The sequence below is a fragment of the Mustela nivalis genome (assembly GCF_964662115.1).
Source record: "Mustela nivalis genome assembly, chromosome: 8".
NCBI lineage: Eukaryota > Metazoa > Chordata > Mammalia > Carnivora > Mustelidae > Mustela > Mustela nivalis.
Window position 1 is genome coordinate 25,640,401 of NC_139027.1, and position 18,597 is coordinate 25,658,997.

Below are 18,597 nucleotides of genomic sequence, written 5' to 3' on the forward strand. Positions count from 1 at the left end.
CGTATCTCTGATACAAGATCTTTTGAATTTCAACAAAACCACGATAACATTTTCATTCAACAAAATTAATAAGATTTCTTTGATCATCACACAATAATCTTAAATGTATTCAGTTTTCTTCACAAAAGAAATATTTTTACTGGTTGTTTAAATCAGGATCCATCACTGTCTCTTACCATAACACTTACCTCTGTTTTCAATGTTTTCCTCTTGCCATTCATTTGAGGAAGGAGCTGGATCACATATCCTGTAGAATTTCCTTCATTCAGGGTTTGACTGATAACATCCCATGGTGTCTAGTTAGAACTAGAAGATTGATTTGATTCTGGTTCCGATTTTTTCCCCCAAGAATGCTGCATTGGTGATGCTGGATACTTTTTTTGGCATCGCTTTGGGAGGAATATGTTTGGTTGTTTCATTTTGGTGATCTGAAGATTGATTGGTGGGCTCCGGGGGTGTCATGTCCTATCAGGTTTCTTACCCATCTTCCACCTAACAGTTTTGGCAACCATTGATGATTGTTTGTTGGATCCATTATTTCTTTAGGGGTTGCAAAACAGGGATTTTCGGATCCTATCAGACCTCTTTGTCATCTGTGATTCTTCTATAAAGAACTTAAATGGGACAGATGGGGTATTTATTTTTAGAATGAGTTGGTGCCCTGGCAACCTCCAAAGGTGGCAAATTAGGTCTTTGTTTGCTGAGCAAGGGTGTGACCCAACCGGTTCTTTAAAACAGTATGCTCAGAATGGGTTGAAGCAGGAAGAGACTATATTTGAAAGACCAGAATGCTGAGAGGCTGTGTCAGCCTGGAAAAAATAGTGGGGTTAGGACTAAGAGGAGTTGGGAACTAATTGTGAGGATTAAGGAGAAGGTACAGCAGACATTGCCTCCAGGTTTGCTTGAAGGCATGTGGCTGGATTAGGATGCCATGACAGGAAATAGAGACCTCAATCATATTAACCCCTGAAGAGCCACACATACTTGAGAGCTATTTTGTCTCACACTTTTATCTATTACACAGTTTTTTGTTGGAATTTAAGCCAGTCGCGAGGCCACTGTACATTTGTCCGCACAGTGAGGTAACATGGGAGCTCTCATGTGGAGATGCTGCCATGTTTGTGTTGCAGTCAGAATATTCAGGTAAAGATGTAGAGCAGACTGTAGGAAACGCACGATAGGGACACAGCCAAAAGGATGGAAACACCTGCAGAATGAGGTGTATGTTGTCTGGAAGCAACCCCTGCAGCTTAACTTTGAATCTAGGGGATTGCCCAGGGAGATCATATAGAGGAAGGCAGGCTGAGGAACAGAATATGACGGACAATCCATTTAGATATTTACTTTTATGTCCAGCCAGTCTGTAACGTCTGTGATTCTGTATCTGTGACTATGGCCTATCCCAAGCCTACATTTCTGCAGAAAGGTCTCAGATGGAGGCACTACAGCTGATTGATGTACAGTGGCCTCACTAATGGTTTAAACTCTGACTGAAAAGTGTGTAATAGGTAAAACTGTGAGGTAACAATCTCTCTCAAATATGTGTGGCTCTTCGGGGGTTAATTTGAGACCTGTATCAGTTTTCTATGACTGCTCTAAAAAATTACCACAAACTTGGAGGCTGAGCACAACACACATTTATTCTCTGACAGTTTTGGAGGCCAGCAGTCTGAAATGAGTTTCACTGGCTGAAATCGGGGTGTTGGCAGGGCCAACTCCTCTGGAGGGTCCCGCTTCGTGACCTACATTCACTGTTACTTGAATGAGCACCCACCACACAGGCTCGCTGTGTTACTTGAATAAGGTTTTGCGCTCAGTGGCTTTCTACTACGGTTTCTACCTAATATTTACTTCAAATCTTTTTTTTTTAAATAAAATTTATTAAGATATGGGGCTCCTGGGTGGCTCAGTGGGTTAATCAGCTCAGGTCATGATCCCGGAGTCCTGGGATTGAGTCCCACATCAGGCTCTTTGCTCAGCAGGGAGCCTTCTTCTCCCTCTCTCTCTGCCTGCCTCTCTGTCTGCTTATGATTTTCGTCTGTCAAATAAGTAAGTAAAATCTTAAAAAAAATAAAATTTACTAAGATAAAATTCACATACGGTACAATTCACCCATTTAAACCATAACAGTTCAGTGTTGTCAAGTATGTTCAGAGTCGTGCAGCCATCACAATTTTAAAACATTTTTGTCACTCGAAAAGAAAACCCAGGCCCATTAGCACTGATTCCTCATCTTCCCCCAAAGACTAATCTATCATGGATTTACTTCCCATCTCTATAGAATCGCCCACTCTGGACATTTCATTTATACGGAATCATACAACATTTGGTCTTTTTTACTTAGTATAATATTTTCAAGGTTCATCCATGTCATGGCATGGATCAGTATTTCATTCCTTTTTATTGCCAACAATTATCCATTATATGGATAGATCACAGATCACATTTTATTTATCTACTCATCAGTTGATGGACATTTGCGTTTTTTCCACTTTCCTGCTATTACGAACAATGCTACTGGGAATATTCATGGGCAAGTTTTACGTGGACTCATGTTTTTGTTTCTCTTGGGCGAATACCTGAGAGTGGAAATGCTGGGTCACATTGAAACTCTTATAACTTTGTGTTCCCGGGTTATCGTCAGGATCAAGTTCTGTGTTCCATCATCCCCACTCACAATGAAACCTCTCCCTAGTACTGCTGCTGTTCAGTATTATGCTCACCAATTTGCCTTGCAGGAATTTCTATGTGACTCTTTGTGACTTTCTGGAAAGCAGGGACAGGGTCTCTCATTTTTGTATACCCCAAGGCAGTGAGTGTACTGCCTTGAATAAAACAGAAACTCCGTATGTGCTTTTGAATTGGTGGGAAGTAAAAGTATTAAGAATTTCATGTGCTTGATCCTACAAAATGTGTCTAAAACTAAATAATGTTCACTTTATTTTTAATAAAGTGAGACCTCACTTTATTAAATGTGTCTATAATTAAATAATGTGTCTAAAACTAAATAATGTTCACTTTCAAATTTCAACAATTAAATGGCAAATAACACTTAAAATAAAAGTGTCTAAGGCAAACCAATTTCGTATGTTAAAGTCTGTTTATTTTGAATTATAGAAGCTCTGGTATTTTGGATTTATATTAAGAAAACAAAACACTTTAGAAATTATAGAACTTTGAAAACAAACTTAGCACAATACAAACAAAAGTAAATGACATCATGATGTGTTAAAATTTAAGTTCCAAATTTCACATAAATTTCACTGAAGCAAATTCAAATTCACTAAAGGAAATTAAAAAATTCTTTTTAATGATGTGCTTCTGTTGGTTTTCATTATTGTTTTTACAAGTCAACAAAGACATATTAATAAGAATAAATTTTTACTATGTTGAAAGCCTGTATTTTTCTTTGCCAATGTTAAAGAATGGAGGGGTATTTCCTACTCTCCAAGATAGGCCTGTTTCTAGCCTTTGACCTGGAAATGCAGACCACAACTCTGGTGGAGTCACAGATTCCATCAAGGTTATTTGCACATTTTCAGCCTAATTATGCATGAACATATTAAAAATATTCTTGGTCACTAGGCAGGTGGGAGATTTTCTCCAGAGTCAGTAACAAAAAAAGAAGCTGGTGCCTAACTCTGTTCTGTCTAAAGCAGTCCATGTGGCTTTGAGAATGTCCGCATGAATGTCAGGATATTGGCTGAAATGACAGGAAAGTATCTGACTGTAATTCCAAGGAAAGATGAACTCCTTTGTTGTGGCTATTAATTCAATTTTATTGTTTTTGAAGTGAAAAAGTAAATATTAAATAGTATTATCCAAGTGTGTAAACGCTAGTATTATATACATATATGTATGTATGTATATATATATATATTTTTTTTTTCATAAAAATAATGACTCATTTTCTGAAGAATGGAGGCCTAGGGCTAACTAGTGATTTGCAAGCTCTGCTGCATCGTAGAATGAAGCATAGTAATGCTCAGGCCACACTGACCAATTACATCAGAATCTCTGGAGGTACCACACTGTATTTCCTTTTTAAACTCCCCAAGCTAAACTTGAGAACAAATGAATTAGGTCATATTAGGTCAGAGGCTGATACAAGTTGTATTACTGATTATCTTAACACAAATACAGGTTGGTTTTTGCTGTGTTTTTGAGTGTGTGGTTTTTTATAAGAGGAAGGAGCATGATCTCTTGCTCAATGGTACTGAAAGGTGAGCTGTAAAATTGTACCCCAGAAGATAATAGTGCTCTACATTTAGTCTGCAGCACTAGTTCTTATCCACAGGTGCTTATCAGACTCATTCTTAACACTTCAAAATAAATACAAATATCCAGAAATTCTCCTAGAACAGCTGAATCAAAATCACTTGGGAAGCACCTGAGTTTGTGAACTTTAAAAAAAGTTCTGTGATTTTTGATGTCATATTTTGGTTGAAGATCTTTAGAGGTGTGCCACGTAGTATGTCCTTAGTTGTATTTGATTAAATTACAGGGAAGCAGATTTTAGAATAACTTTAAAAAATCATATAGAGCTACCCAGCAATGGAATGACCCATTTTAAGGCAGTCAGCCCTCTGTGTCTGGAAAAATAAAGGCAGAGGTTGGATTAACACCTGCTGGGAATGTTGTCCAAGGGCTCCCAAACAGTAAGTAGCTGGATCAACAGATAGTTAAGGTTATGCCCAGTTTTTAAGTTTCGTTGGCCAAAACCTGCAGTCGCTCACTTACAAAGGATATTCACATTTTCATGAAAAGTCATGATTTTGCCAGAAGTATCATAATTATTTTGTTTCTAAAATTGGCTAGATCGAAGTAGCATTAATGGAATGTTGCTTCTGATAGCAGTCTTACCGAGGGAAATATCCTTCCCTCCTTCTCATGTTTGCATGGAGGGATGGAACTTTTTCTTGCTCCTTGGGAGACAGAAGTGTGGGAGCAAGCTCCATGAATCCTCATTCATTCCTCTCAACAGACAGGTGTCTCATCTGATGAGCGATCTGGGAGGCAGGAAGCCAACACGTGTGGCCCAGCCCCTGGTGTGTTCTCTCTCCTGAAACCATTCTCTTGAAAGCTGAATGGGTTTCCGAATGCAAAGGTGGGCTCTATCGCTGGCAAGGCAGAGATCTGCAGTTGTGTCCAGGCAGAGATATTTTAGGGAGCCTGATAGAACAAGCCAACCTTGCCCTCTACTCCAGCTTCACTGATAATGAAGCTGACACTTTGACTCTGACTCCCATGTCTTATTTCTCAATTTGTTCCAAAGTGAAGAGGGGAATAAGAGAGGTATTCTTAAGCCCCAGAAGTATCACAATCGAGTCATGAATTGTAACTACATGTGTCTATAACACTTGTGTTCTAAAATAGCATTGTTATTTTTTTTTTAAGTCGATGAACAACTATAAAATACAAAATACTTCCCAAGTTACAAAAAGAACACAACATATAAAAGGCCCCTTTTCTTTACTGGCATAATTTGGGAATTCTAACTGCTCAATTGTCTATTTTTAGGTAATAGCGACATTTTCCAAGTTTTTACTTTATTGAGAATATTCTTAGTCGTGATCTGCAGAAGTTGGTCCTGGGCAATTTGAAGAGAGGTCTTCTTTATCTGTGATTTATGTGGAGAAAATAAAAGATTAATATGACTTATATGGTAAACTATTGCTGAAAATTATGTTAACATAACACGTTTTGTAGTTGTGTTTGCTACTTACTCAGCTAAACCAGGGAAAGATACAATAAGAACTAACCAGTCTTAACTGTCAAAAAGTCCTTAAATTCAAGTTAACAAAGGCAACTTGGGTGAATGTTTTAAAAGGGAATGTATGTGGCTCTATAAGACATCTGGCCAGATTTAAACCCCTTTCTTTCCTTAAAATAGAATAAAATTTTAAAAAATGGAGTGGATTTCAAAATTCTGATTTTTACAGTTCAGGGACAATAACTACACAAAAGCTAGTTTTAAATTTATTTATTTATTTGAGAGAGAGAGAGAGAGATTAAGAGAGAGCATGAAAAGAGGGAGGGTCAGGGACGCCTGGGTGGCTCAGTTGGTTGGACGACTGCCTTCGGCTCAGGTCATGATCCCGGAGTCCCGGGATCAAGTCCCACATCGGGCTCCCAGCTCCATGGGGAGTCTGCTTCGCTCTCTGACCTTCTCCTCACTCATGCTCTCTCTCACTGTCTCTCTCTCAAATAAATAAATAAAATCTTTAAAAAAAAAAAAAAAGAGGGAGGGTCAGAGGGAGAAGCAGACTCCTGCCGAGCAGGGAGCTGATCCCGGGGATTCCAGGATCATGAACTGAGCAGAAGGCAGTCGCTTAACCAACTGAGCCAACCAGGCCCCCAAAAAGCTAGTTTTAAATTTTTAAATAGGGATGGCCTGGGTGGCTCAGTCAGTTAAGCATCTGCCTTCAGCTCAGGTCATGATTCCAGGGTCCTGGAATCGAGTCCTGCATCAGGCTCCCTGCTCAGAGGTGAGCCTGCTTCTCCCTCTCCCTCTGCTGCTCCCCCTGCTTGTTCTCTTTCTTTCTCTCTCAAATAAATGAATAAAAATCTTAAAAAATTTTTAAATATCTTTCAAGTACTATAGCTCAAGAAAGACTCTTTATAAATAAAGCATGAAAACAAATCATCCCCAAGACTCAAAAGTTCTTCCTTTTGAAATAGAAGACTGAAAAAATTCCCTTCTGCACATTTAGTTTCTGAAAAGTTAAAAGCATCTTTAATAAGGCCTGTTAATGGGATGCCTGAGTGGCTCAGGCGGTTAAGTGTCTGCCTTCAGCTCAGGTCATGATCCCAGGTCCATGTAGGGCTCTAGGGAGCCCGCTTCTCTCTCTGCTTGTGCTCTCTTGCACGCCCTCTCTCAAATAAATAAAATCTTTAAAAAAGAATTTCCATTGTCTTTGGGGAATGTGACTTTTTCACACACACACACACACACAATTAAAGTTCAAAAAAAAAATTAAAGAACATTTGTGTTCAATATTTTGAAAAAGTGCCAAGTATCTTACCTTCATAGGCTGTTCCACACCAAATACAATACAGATGTTCTTCTCTTAAATAACCAGTCAATATCTGTAATTTTTCCAGTACCTAGACATAGGACACAGGCACATTAATAGTTCAAACTGAACAGAATCTTGGTTTTCTCGTCTTTTGGATCCTGCCAAATTAGCCCAAGGCCATAAATCTTCTGCTACTCTCTTTACCAGGTAGAAGTGTAAAGGGCAGAGTATATTAGAACATATCCCAGTTCATCAGCCACCCTGATATTTTCACAAGTCTGCCAGACACAAAGAGACCACTTGTTAACATTTAGAAAATGAGGCTTGGGCTGGCTCTGTTTTAATCAGCCTCCTTTAAAGACCCCTTCTACTTTCAAAGAATCTTCCTCCCCAGTGGGATGAGAGTGAACACTGTCTCCCTTTGTCCTTCAAGTTCTTACCAATGTTCTCCCAGCTAAGTGGAACACTGGTTTTTCAAATTGGGAATGTTTCCTACAAAATGCTCATATATAAATAACCACAGAAATAGGATTTCTTTCTCGAATAATCTCTACTTCCTTTGAACTTTTTTTTTTTTTTTTTTTTGCTTTGTGGGTAGAGGAGAGAGGTACTCCTACAGAATCACTTCCAGAAATTTAACAGGCAATAAGGTAGAAATTAAAATAATTTACATTTGCAGTTTATCCATCATCCAAACTAGAGCTCAGATGAGAGTGTAAACTGAAGCTAAAGGAAGAAATTAAATAAAGTTTTGGTAAACTTATAATGTCATGGTTCTCAACAAGGGCTGATTTTTCCCCACGGAGATATTTTGCAGCGTCTGGAGACATTTTTGGTTGTCACAGAGAGATACAACTGGCATCTGCTGCGTGGAGGCCAGGCCTGATGCTACGAGGCACAGAACAGCATCCCCTGCCCCCAAACAATCACTGGGCTGAAAGCCTTAATGGCGCCAAGGCTGACGGGGCTCAGTGGGTTAAAGCCTCTGCCTTCGGCTCAGGTCATGATCCCAGGGTCCTGCGATCGAGCACCACATGAGCCTCTCTGCTCAGCAGGGAGCCTGCTTCCCCCTTTCTCTCTCTATCTGCCTCTCTGTCTACTTCTGATCTCTATCAAATAAATAAATAAAATCTTAAAAAAAAAATGGTGCCAAGGCTGAAACCCCCTGATCAAACAACTGGTGGCAAAACATACACTTAAGTCTTCACTCTTATATTCATCTTCCTCTGGCTCTTTTTCTTCCTCTTCCTCTTCCTCAGTCTCCTCTTCAAGCCCCAACCAGTACCATGCTTCCCTCGGAACCTGAATGTTCTGAAAAGGAGAAAATTATTCCCAGTTAAACACAAATATGCTGTCAACATGAATTCGTATTCTTTCAATTCAACATTTTCTGAATTGCCTCGAGAGTCCAGCATTGTGCTGCATGAACCATGGGAATAAAGACCCAGTTGGAATATTGTCCCCAAGTTGCTGCCGGTCTAGTGGGGACAAGAAGCCTTGGGTATACGTAGTCTAATGGGTATAAATTAATACATATAAGCTAGAAATCTTAAGTGTCATGACACAGACACAAAATAAAATGCTATGAGAATACAGAAAAGCGAAAGATGGCTTCCAGAGATCTATTTACATATGAGGGAAATTTGACAAACATTTTTGAGACTTCAAATGAAGTAAAATCATTTTATTTTGATGAAAACATCAAAATAAAAAATAAGCGCAAAGCAAAATAAAAATAAAAGAAAAAACAGAATTGTAAAAACCACTGACATCTAAAATAGTAATCTACCATAGATTTTACTAGTTAGGGATGCATGAGGTACTGAATATGGACTAAAAATAGGCTATTCTGATTAATCAAATATTCTGGTGAACAGGATTTCCACACGCATCAGCTCTGAGTTATCGATACTCAAATAAGTAGAGAACAATTAAATATAAAAACGCTATCTGAGGCTTACCGGGTAATTCAGACCACCCCGGTTCCTGCAGCGGACAAGTCATCTGAGTATTAGTCATCAAAGATCAGAAGTGCCCATTAAATGAAAGCTTTATGGGGTAGCAGGCTAGATACAGTGGGTTTGGGAAGTTCTTTTCTTTCTTTTTTGGGTCTAATTAGAGGGCAAATTACACTGGGTGCAAAAAAAGTGTTCCAGTTGGAGCACAGCTGAAAGGCTTGCCTTCTGAGTATCCAACTGGCGGCAGGCTCGCTGGCTTCTCCTCAGGTCTCCTTCCAGCTTCACTTCATCGTGCTTATGTTTAAATCGCAGTCTAAAAAATAAATCAAGTCCAATCAAACAATCACAGTCTCACTGAAAGAAGAAAACAGTCCACGAAGAGTCTGTACTCTCTTTGCCTAGTCTATGTGCCCAGCTTCCAGGGAACATACCCCAGTAAAGACAAGATGAAACCCAACCCAGCACAAGTACAAGGTGTTACCGAAACTGCTCTGCAGCTGTTTCTTCAGCTTGGTTTTGCATGCGAATCTTTCTCCTGTAGCTTTCTAGTTTTTCCTCTGCTTTCCGCTTCAGCAATGCCTCGTGACCAAGACCACTTTTCCCTGTTTAAAAAGCAAACTCTGCTGAGGAGCCTGCTAGCTTCACACTTGAAAGCATGGCAACTAACATATTTGTAAATGACACACAATTCCAATTGGAGGACAATCACTTAAAATCAATGAACATGAACGATAGGAGAAAATACCAGAGATTTTTTTTTCCCCTAAACCCAAACTCACAATTTGATTTATACAAAGATCATTAGTCTGATCTCCTAAGATAGTCACGCTATATAAAATTTTTTAAATTGGGAAAACAGGATCAACTGTTATACTTTCATATAAATATAACGAACAAATAAAATATTTATTTTTCTCTTTAATTCATCCAAAGTATTAAGAAAAACACTAAATGGATAAATCTGTCTTAGAAAATTTTGACGGATTTCAATGGAGAAAAGTAGCTTTGCATTTTTAATGGTCACTACAATTTTTTCCCATATTTTTATGATTTAAATTTTATTTTACACTCAAACTTTTATTTTTTAGTTTAAAAGACTTAGAAGTTTAAGAAACATCTTACAGAGGGCTTCCTTTGACAAGAACTGTAACAGTGCTACCATAAAAAAGTATTTAGTAAGCAAATACATGTGCTAGATCTAAGTGTAAGTTATTATTACTGGTAAATATGCTCAAAAATAATTATATACCTGTTTTGACGTTGAGAGGAATTGGCTCAACAATACCATCCCCTAAGAAAAGAGAACAAAACACACAAACTACTTTAGAAATTCTTCCGCAAACTATAGGCGAACCTGGTATGCGATATTACGATGTTCTATACATACCCCTCCGGCTTACTGAATATACCCTATCATCAACTACCTCCCTTGCCTTCAAATACCTGCTCCTTAGTAAGGATGACCCACAGCCCCCTCTGCCCTGAGAAGGTAGGGTTTCCAGAAGTGAAAACACTGATACTCTATGTCCAAGAGGGCGGCAGCCTCCAGAGAAACCAAAGCCTTGCTGGGTGAGGATCAAAGCCATTATAATAAAGAAGAGAAGATGAGAAAGACAGTTTACTACAAACATCTGACCTCTCCATCTTACTAAACAGTCTCACTTTCTAGAAGGGAAGCAGGAACTGAGCTTGTCCCAGCAGGTGCTCATTGAGGCAGCGGCCACAGGTACCGAGCAAGCGGGGAGAGTCCTGCCATCCTCCTCAATGTCACTCCACTGTCCTTTGGCCCTTGCACTCCTCAACCCTTCTCTTGTCACCATTCTTAGCTGCTGCCTTCATTCTAAGTCTTGCCCATCCCAGATGTTAGCATCTTCAAGGCAAAGCTGGGCTAATAAGTAGCTCTGGATGGCAAACGTTGTCTGAAGTGGTGAAGGAAGATGAAAGTTGTCCATATGCTTGTGAGCACCTAAGAGACTAGCTAAGTTGTTTAAAGTTCGGTGCAGCTGGATAAAGAGTCGTCTCTGGTACTCATCAGTAGATCAGCATTTGGTGGTTAGGAACACCTGCTTCCGTCTAGACGGAACTTACCACTCTTGCCAAGGGCCTGACCGCTTTTATATCCCATCTTTTGGAGCAGAGCAAACCCTTTGTTTTCACAGCCTAATGCATTCTTCAGCCCAATATCACGTCTTTCTTGTTCTTCTTCTTTTAAACTCTTCTGCCTATTTTTCAAATTAGCTTCCTGCTGCTTTTCTTCTTTTCGACGGGCTTCTCGGATCTGCCTCAGCATTGGCAATCCTGGTCTGATGTCTTGTCTGAAGAATAAGGGAAAAGGGGATTTTGGATGAGTACATGAAGTTTTCTCACAACTTTGCTACTCACTCATTTCACACTGCTTAAAAGTTCAGTAGCACTTCTATGATCACCTTTGTTATTATTGGTTATTATTGGTATTAAAACATAATCAGTGACCTCTAGAATGGCGGTCTTAATAAAAATAATGAAGGCTGGTGCCAGATTGTAGGAAACTAAAGGAAGTAGAGAGTTGAAATAGTAATTTTACACTAATTTTTCTAGGAGGTTGGACATAATAAAGAGCAAAGCTGAATACTAATTAGAAGAGACAATAAGATAAAATAAAGCAGAAGAGAAATTTCCTTGAAAGAGAAGAGTAACAAGAACCAAGGGCAGAAGTCAATGTTTAGCATTAAAAGGGAAATAAAGGCTCCTAGTATATTTGTATGAAAATGTAGGAGATGTTCCCATAAAGCAATAGAACTAATCTTCCAACTTGCATTTAAAATCAATGCTATTACTTAGGAATCTCCTACATACTATTACATGAGGTATACATCTTTACTTACTGGACATTAACGAAGGAATCAGACATGTAGTCCTCTTCTTCTGCCATGTTCAACTTCATATGGCAAAAGTATCTACACATCAAATAGGATAAAGTAACAATACCTATTATTTTAGTTTATGATGGAAATAGACCTTTCTCGGTAGCTCTCCCACACATTCAAGTGCCTCCCAGCAGCTTTCTGTGTGAAGCTCCCCAATAACTCATTCTCTTCTACCCCAAGCTTCTTTCATCCCCTATTATTTCCAAATGAATGTCACTACAGTATGCCCATTCCTGACCTCTTACAAACCTCTGCCAAGACTTCCTCTACAGTACCCCTCATTTTTCCTATATTTAAGGCATTTCTTTCTCACCTAAACTATTACAACTACTTCCTAACTCTTCTCATTGCATTTGGCCTCTCCTCTCCCAATCTGTTTCCTACATGCTCTCCAGAGTGGTTTGTTTGTTTGTTTTAAAGACAGCTATTTTTTCAAAGCTCATTTTATTTTAGTAATCCGTACACCCAACGTGGGGCTCAAACTCACAACTCCCAGATCAAGAGTCCTATGCTCTTCCCACTAAGCCAGCCAGGTGGCCCCTGTTTTTTTTTTTAAATAAGTCAGGTCATTTAACCTGTTTCAAATCCTTCAATAAGCTTTACTCTGTAGGCACTGGAAGACCAGTCACTTAAACACAGCAGCAGAAGGGATCCTTCATTGTCTGACCCCTGACGCTCCCTTAGGATTCAATGGTCAAGTCATAGGGGCTTCTCATTGGCCTCTGAACATACTACAGACATTTCCTTCCTTCTGGGCCTTGGCGACCCTCCTTCAGTCTGTGCTGACCATTTCAGGCATTGCTCTACAGCACTCCACGTCCAAGCTGCTCCTTTGGAACTCGATACAGTTAACGTCTCACGTATATGGAAACATTTTTTGAGGAGAGTTTCCATCCAAAACAGTTAAAATCATGTAACTATTTTCCCTTACAGGGATAACATAATTATCAAGAAAGGTGCATCTTAAATTTTATTACATACAGGAACTGCCTCAGGAGCTTCTTAAAATCCAGAGTCTGATTGTGAGCTAGAGCCTGAAGTTTTGTATTTCCAATAAGCTCCCAGGTGATATCAATGCGGCTGGTCCAGTGGCTAGTTACAAAGGGAGTCATTGGCTACAGTGCATACATGCTGTTTTTACCTGTATCCTTTCCTTTGGGAACCCAGCCCTCTGCTCTCCATGTGGTTCTAGTGGAGGGTGGCAATCTCAGTACTCGTACCAGGGACTCCCAATTCTGGTATACTATGTCCCCGCAACAGAGGAGGTGATGAACTAACCAGGGAAGATAAGCGTCTATTTCCTTACATGATAAGAATATACAGATTTGGCGGGGGGGGTGGGGAGAGATACCTTCACATACTGGTATCTTCACATACTGGAAGTATGTGAAGCTGGGCTTCAGATGGCCACCTTCCTGGCCATATGAAGAGATTCTATTCTGCAGAATGAAACCAGATTAGAAAAAATGGACAAAAGTAGTCCTAAAAGCAGTGAGTCTCTTAGTCTAGTTCCTAAGACCCTGATTTTTATAGCACTTTCTTTGATGTTGTGATCTAACATTCTTCCAAGCTAGACGGACTGATAAATTTCCTCACGACTTAAACTTGGAATAGGGATTCTGTCAACTGCAACTGAGAGTCTGGACAATTACACTGGATAGGAAAACTATTACTGTACTGTTTTTGTTTGTTTTTATAATTTCTTAATGTATTCTTCCTAACTGGGCTGTAAACCCCAAAGACAAGTTCCCTACCACTGTGGCCCAAACACCATAAATTCTAAATGTCTAGCTATGGTAAGAACAAGAGTCTTTGTGATTTTGTAATAATAGAACACTTTTCTCCCTAGGTTATCATGTCTTAAAACAGATGTACAGATAATGTACTTTTATGAAACAAACACTCTTGTAACCAAGCAGTGGCCTCCAAGATGGCCCCCAATGATTCCTGCCTTTTGGTTTTCCACATCCTTGCACAGTCCCCTTCCACAGTGACCAGGATTGACCTGTGACCGATAGGGTATTGTGGAAATGATGGAGAGTGACTTCTTGGTCATAAAAGACACTACAGCTCTTAGATCACTCTAACTCTGGTTAGATTACTCATTTTAAAGAAAGTCAGCTGTCATGTAGTGAGGACACTTCAGCAACTCTATGGAAAGGTCCACATAGGAAGACCTGAGGTCCACTGTTCACAACCATTACAAAGTTGGGACATGTTTGAGACATTTTAGACATGATTGAGACATCTTAGAAACAGAGCCTCAAGTGCCAGTCAAACCTTCAAATGATTCAGCCTGGGCTACCATCTTCACTACATCTTCTTAAGAAAGTCTGACTTAAGTTAAACGACTAACAAATTCCTGACTCATAAAGCTGTGAGAGAATAAGTGATTATAGTTATTTCAAGCTGCTATATTTTGGGATAAATTATTATACCGTAATAGATAATATAATCCATCACCCATATCACGACCCTTGTCAGCTACCTAGGAGTCCTCTTTGTCCCCTAACAATTGTATAATTTTCTTACTTCTAGTTTCATCAGCCATGTGTGCATCCTTAAACATTATCATTTTTTATTTTTATTTTAATAAGGTAAAAATATATGATTATACATAGCATTTGTGGTAATTCACCCACTGTCTCTAAACTTCAACAAAATTTTCATTTTTAATAATAGTACTTTTACACATAATGGTTTAGCGCCTACCCGGTATCTCAAACATTTTTATTCCATTTAACCATTAACAACTATATAAGGTAGGAATAGTTAGTCCAGCTTATTAGTTGGAGAAACTAAGGCTCAGTATGGCTAAACACAAAAAAATCCAGGTCTCAGTGCTCTTGCTTACTGCAAACCAGGTCAGATTATTTTTAAGGGACCCATTTAGCTCTTAACTGTTAGGCAGATCTGAATGGAGGTTCCAGTTTTTTTTTTTTTTTTTTTTTTTAACTTTCCCTTTGTGGGTACAATATGCTTTAGCATCATCCATTCGCATCAAGCATAAGGACAAACTTCGTAAAGCGATAATCCAGGCACTGATGACACAGTAACAGCAGCGGAAGTGGTTTGGAGCGGTCGGATTCTGGGTATACTTTAAAGGTAAAGCTAATAGATGGGAAGCAGTGTGTCAAAGAGCGAGGTCACCGATTACGCCAAGGCTTTTCGTCTGAATACCTGGAAGAATGGAGTTAGCCAGTTTGTTAGACCGTAGTAGGTCTGGTTCGGGTAAGGTTTGTCTTGTTTTGTTCGGCAGAGAGCGGGCAGGGAGGCGGCAACAAGAAGGCTGCTTCAGACCTACGGAGAAACCCATTACACATCCAAGGGGAGAGAAGGGCTACGCAGCTGGACGTATAGTAGAGACCTAACCAGAAAAGCCTCAGTCCTCCCCATCCCCACCCCAGGGACCCCTGATTCCTCCCTTCTCGCGTCCATCCCAGCTGCAAGCATCCCGCAGACGCAACGACTCCCGAGCGGGTAGTCAGTGATGGTGTGACGGCGTCGTCAGAAAAAGCGCAAAGCCCACCACTTTTTACTATTCCCTCTGGGGTCCCCAGCGTCCCCACCCCCGTACCTGGCAGCTCTACTCTCGCCCGGCCAGCTCCAGCGAGCGCGCGCTGCGCATGCGCCCACCTACCCCGTGCGACGTCTGAACCTCAGGTCCCACCTGAGTTTCCAAGCGAGCCATCAATTGGAAACCTGTGGCAGGCAGGACTAGGAGGATGTGATTAGTACGCTTGCGCAAGACCAGGCTTCCGCGCATGCGTTCTACATTCGTTTCCTGCCGGCCGGAGCGCGGGAGGCGGGGCATCCGGGTCGTTTGGCAGATGCTTCTCGCCCCGGAACTCAGCTGTTCAGCCCCTGCCAGAGTAGGAGGTGAGGCCACCCCCGTCTGCCGCCAAAGCATGCACGGTGACATGCACACAACCCCCTGCCCCCCGTTACGTTTTCAGAGGGCTGGAGAGGAAAATCGAGTTTGTAATGAACATTTTCCTTTCTCAGTCTCCAGGCTCGGTTCCGGGCCACCGTCACCTACGGTTGACAGCCCGAATGGCCCTGTTGAGGCCCGCGGCGGGCTCTTGCATTTCCCCTAGGCCCGGGACTGAGCTACGGGGGTCCTCCGAGTAGCCGGGTTAACCCGGACCTGCAGCGCGCACAGCCTCTGCGGGCTGCATTTCGCGCAGCGCCCGGGGTTGCCACGGGGATGTGGCTCCGTCACCCCATCCCCGTAGGAAGGCTTTTGGAGACCTCCAGTTTGACATCTTTATGCTGGGAGTTTTGACGTCCTCCTGGGCCAGGGGAGGGTAACGGTGCTGTGCACCGAGCAGTGGGCTGGAAAAGAGGAGGATGGATTGTCAGGCCCAGCTGGTGTTTGATCTTGCCGAAGTTTTACCATTTATGGAATAAGTTAATGACATGCATTTTGCTATGCATTTTTCTTCTGGGATAATGCCTTATTTGCCATATGTATTTATATATTTTATATTTTAAGTAATCTCTATGCCGAACGAGGGACTCGAACCCACAATTCCAAGTTCAAGAGTCGCAGGCTCTACTGACTCAGCCAGCCAGGTGCCTTGCTATTTACAAAATTTATTTTAACTTTCCGTTTATTCCTTTGTTCATTCTTCCTCACCACGCATGACTTTCATTTATGTTTGTTTTCGTTTTACGCTGGTCCTTTAGAATTGGGTTTTTGGGTTTAATCTCAAAGAAATTATGTAAATTTCCCCCAAATGAAGTGAAAAGTAAAGCCCTACTTTTCATTTTTTAAGTGGTTACATTCATTAAACTTGACTTTTAACATTAAAAAATCCTAACAAGTATTTTTTAATTTATTTAGGTGTGACTTTTAAACTTCAGTAATGGAGCTAGCCCACAGTTTATTGCTAAATGAAGAAGCTTTGGCTCAAATCACTGAGGCAAAGAGACCAGTTTTTATCTTTGAATGGTTGCGATTTCTTGATAAAGTCTTGGTTGCTGCCAACAAGGTATGGTATTTTTTTTTTCTTTTCCAGCCGGGTTTACATAACGAAGCATATTATATGTTCATGATTTGTGATAAAAAAAACATTATGTTTTGGGAAGGTTGTGAGGTCACTTATGGAATTGAGAATGTAGCACTGGAATAGGAATTGTTGTCTGTCCTTTTTCTGTCTTGTTGCAAGACCTGAATCTCATTTTAACTTTTGCCTACTTCATGTATCTGCCTGGACAACTGATTGTGACTGGAGAAAAATATGATATGACTGCTGTCATTTTATATTCATTTATCTCCAACTTCAAGTGGTCCTAAAGTGCTGCCTAGCAATCCCAGTATCTTCACTTATCTCTCTGAGGAATTATAATTGTTTTTTTTCCCCTTTCTGTTTTCTTCTGCCTACACAATCTCTTTTATCCTAGTTGCTTTTCCTTGTGTGTACATTTTATTTTCTGTCTTTAATATTAGATGCTTTCTTCAAATACCTGATGATGTTTGGCATCTGTTCAAATTTAAGAGTGAGTAGGGGGTGCCTGGGTGGCTCAGTGGGTTAAGAGTGAGTAGTAAGTCCCCTGGGCAGGATGAAGTTCATTAACTGTGCTTCACTGTAGCTAGTCCTATTGTTTGAGGAACTCCTGACATTGGTATCATAGGTTTCTCGTAGCTACTCATTCCCTGGAATGGACATTTCTACTCTAGTGTCCTAGAGTGTGTCAGCAGCTGCCTAGATTCTAGGAATTCGGGATGGCTAGGAGCTTCAACGTCCAGTATGTAAACTTCCATTTAATCCCCCTGTCTTCAGTGCAGTTTTCCCAGCTCACAGCTGTGCTGAGCTCCCTAAGTCTGGAGTGGAGGAGAGATGCAAGAGAGTCTGACAGCATCTAGACTCTCAACCATTTCCTCTAGCTCTAGGCGCAACTTCAGTCTCTCCTCCAAAAGTGCCTAGAGCTTTGAACAACAACAAAACAAACATGAGCTTTATGGGATTCTATGATGTAAGTTGGGTCTCTTCTCAGCTTTCCCTATTTGAGATACCTGGCCTCTATATTTTCTGTTGATTATTTTACCATTTTCTTTGCTCTTGTAGATTTGGGCTCTTTTGGGGGTGGGGGCAGGTTGCCCTTTAGTATCGTTTTATTAGTATTTCTGGAGAGACAAATTTAATGCATAGATTCATTTACAGTTCTTAGCTCAAAGTTTCCATTTTCTCTTAAACTCCTTCTAAGTGAGAATTTGTTGCCTACATTTCACTGAAATGATCTTGGTTAGTCATCAGTGATCTCAGATTCTTCCAGCCAGTGGTCAGTGTTCTGTCCTAGTTGACCATCAGCAGCGTTTGATATAGTTGATCCTCTACCTTGAAACACTTACTCTATTTTTTGTTTTGTTGTGCTGTTGAAAAATACAAAAGTATTTGTAGGTATTTATTCCTTCAATGATATCATAATCTCGTGATTTTTACTGCCATCTATACAATAATAACTCCCATATACCCAACTACCTCTTTCTTAAACAGCATCTCAAAATTAAGATACTCAAAGCCAAATTCTTGATTTCCCCATCCTAAACCTGTCCCTTCCCTAGTGCTCATCTTCTCAGGAAACGACCATTTCTTCCTTCTTGTTGCTCAGGTCATAAACCTTAGAGTCATTCTTGACTTCTCTCTTCTTCTCAAACTTCACATCATGCACATCAGCAAGTCCATTGGTTCTATCCACCCAGTATGTCCA

At 40.4% G+C, this 18,597-nt stretch overlaps 2 protein-coding genes across 10 annotated transcripts in view; one reads left to right on the top strand and one right to left on the bottom strand.

Annotated features, from left to right (window-relative positions):
• Positions 1-3,081: 3,081 nt before the first annotated feature.
• On the bottom strand, positions 3,082-15,666 carry GPATCH11 (G-patch domain containing 11). 4 transcript variants are annotated; one of them, XM_082745315.1, is made up of 10 exons: positions 15,524-15,651; positions 15,064-15,183; positions 11,842-11,913; positions 11,066-11,292; positions 10,227-10,268; positions 9,459-9,579; positions 9,200-9,290; positions 8,214-8,330; positions 7,026-7,107; positions 3,082-5,620 (listed from the first exon to the last, which is right to left on the bottom strand). In XM_082745315.1, exons 3-10 carry the CDS (start codon positions 11,898-11,900, stop codon positions 5,565-5,567), a joined length of 795 nt encoding a protein of 264 aa, XP_082601441.1. In that variant the 5' UTR covers positions 11,901-11,913; positions 15,064-15,183; positions 15,524-15,651; the 3' UTR covers positions 3,082-5,564. The 4 variants fall into 4 exon arrangements, with proteins under 4 accessions (XP_082601441.1, XP_082601440.1, XP_082601438.1 ...); XM_082745314.1 differs by having other exon boundaries at positions 15,461-15,640; XM_082745312.1 differs by lacking the exon at positions 15,064-15,183 and having other exon boundaries at positions 15,524-15,666.
• Position 15,667: 1 nt separating this feature from the next.
• The window catches only part of HEATR5B (HEAT repeat containing 5B), a 105,105-nt gene continuing 102,175 nt past the window's right edge, over positions 15,668-18,597 (top strand). For 2 of the 6 annotated variants that reach the window (XM_082745303.1, XM_082745306.1), the window contains exons 1-3: positions 15,683-15,762; positions 16,379-16,458; positions 16,730-16,877. In XM_082745303.1, coding sequence (XP_082601429.1) covers positions 16,752-16,877 — 126 coding nt within the window. In that variant the 5' untranslated portion in view covers positions 15,683-15,762; positions 16,379-16,458; positions 16,730-16,751. Of the gene's footprint in view, positions 15,861-16,378; positions 16,459-16,729; positions 16,878-18,597 lie in introns of all 6 variants that reach the window. The other 4 variants (XM_082745302.1, XM_082745305.1, XM_082745307.1 and 1 more) reach the window with 4 other exon arrangements.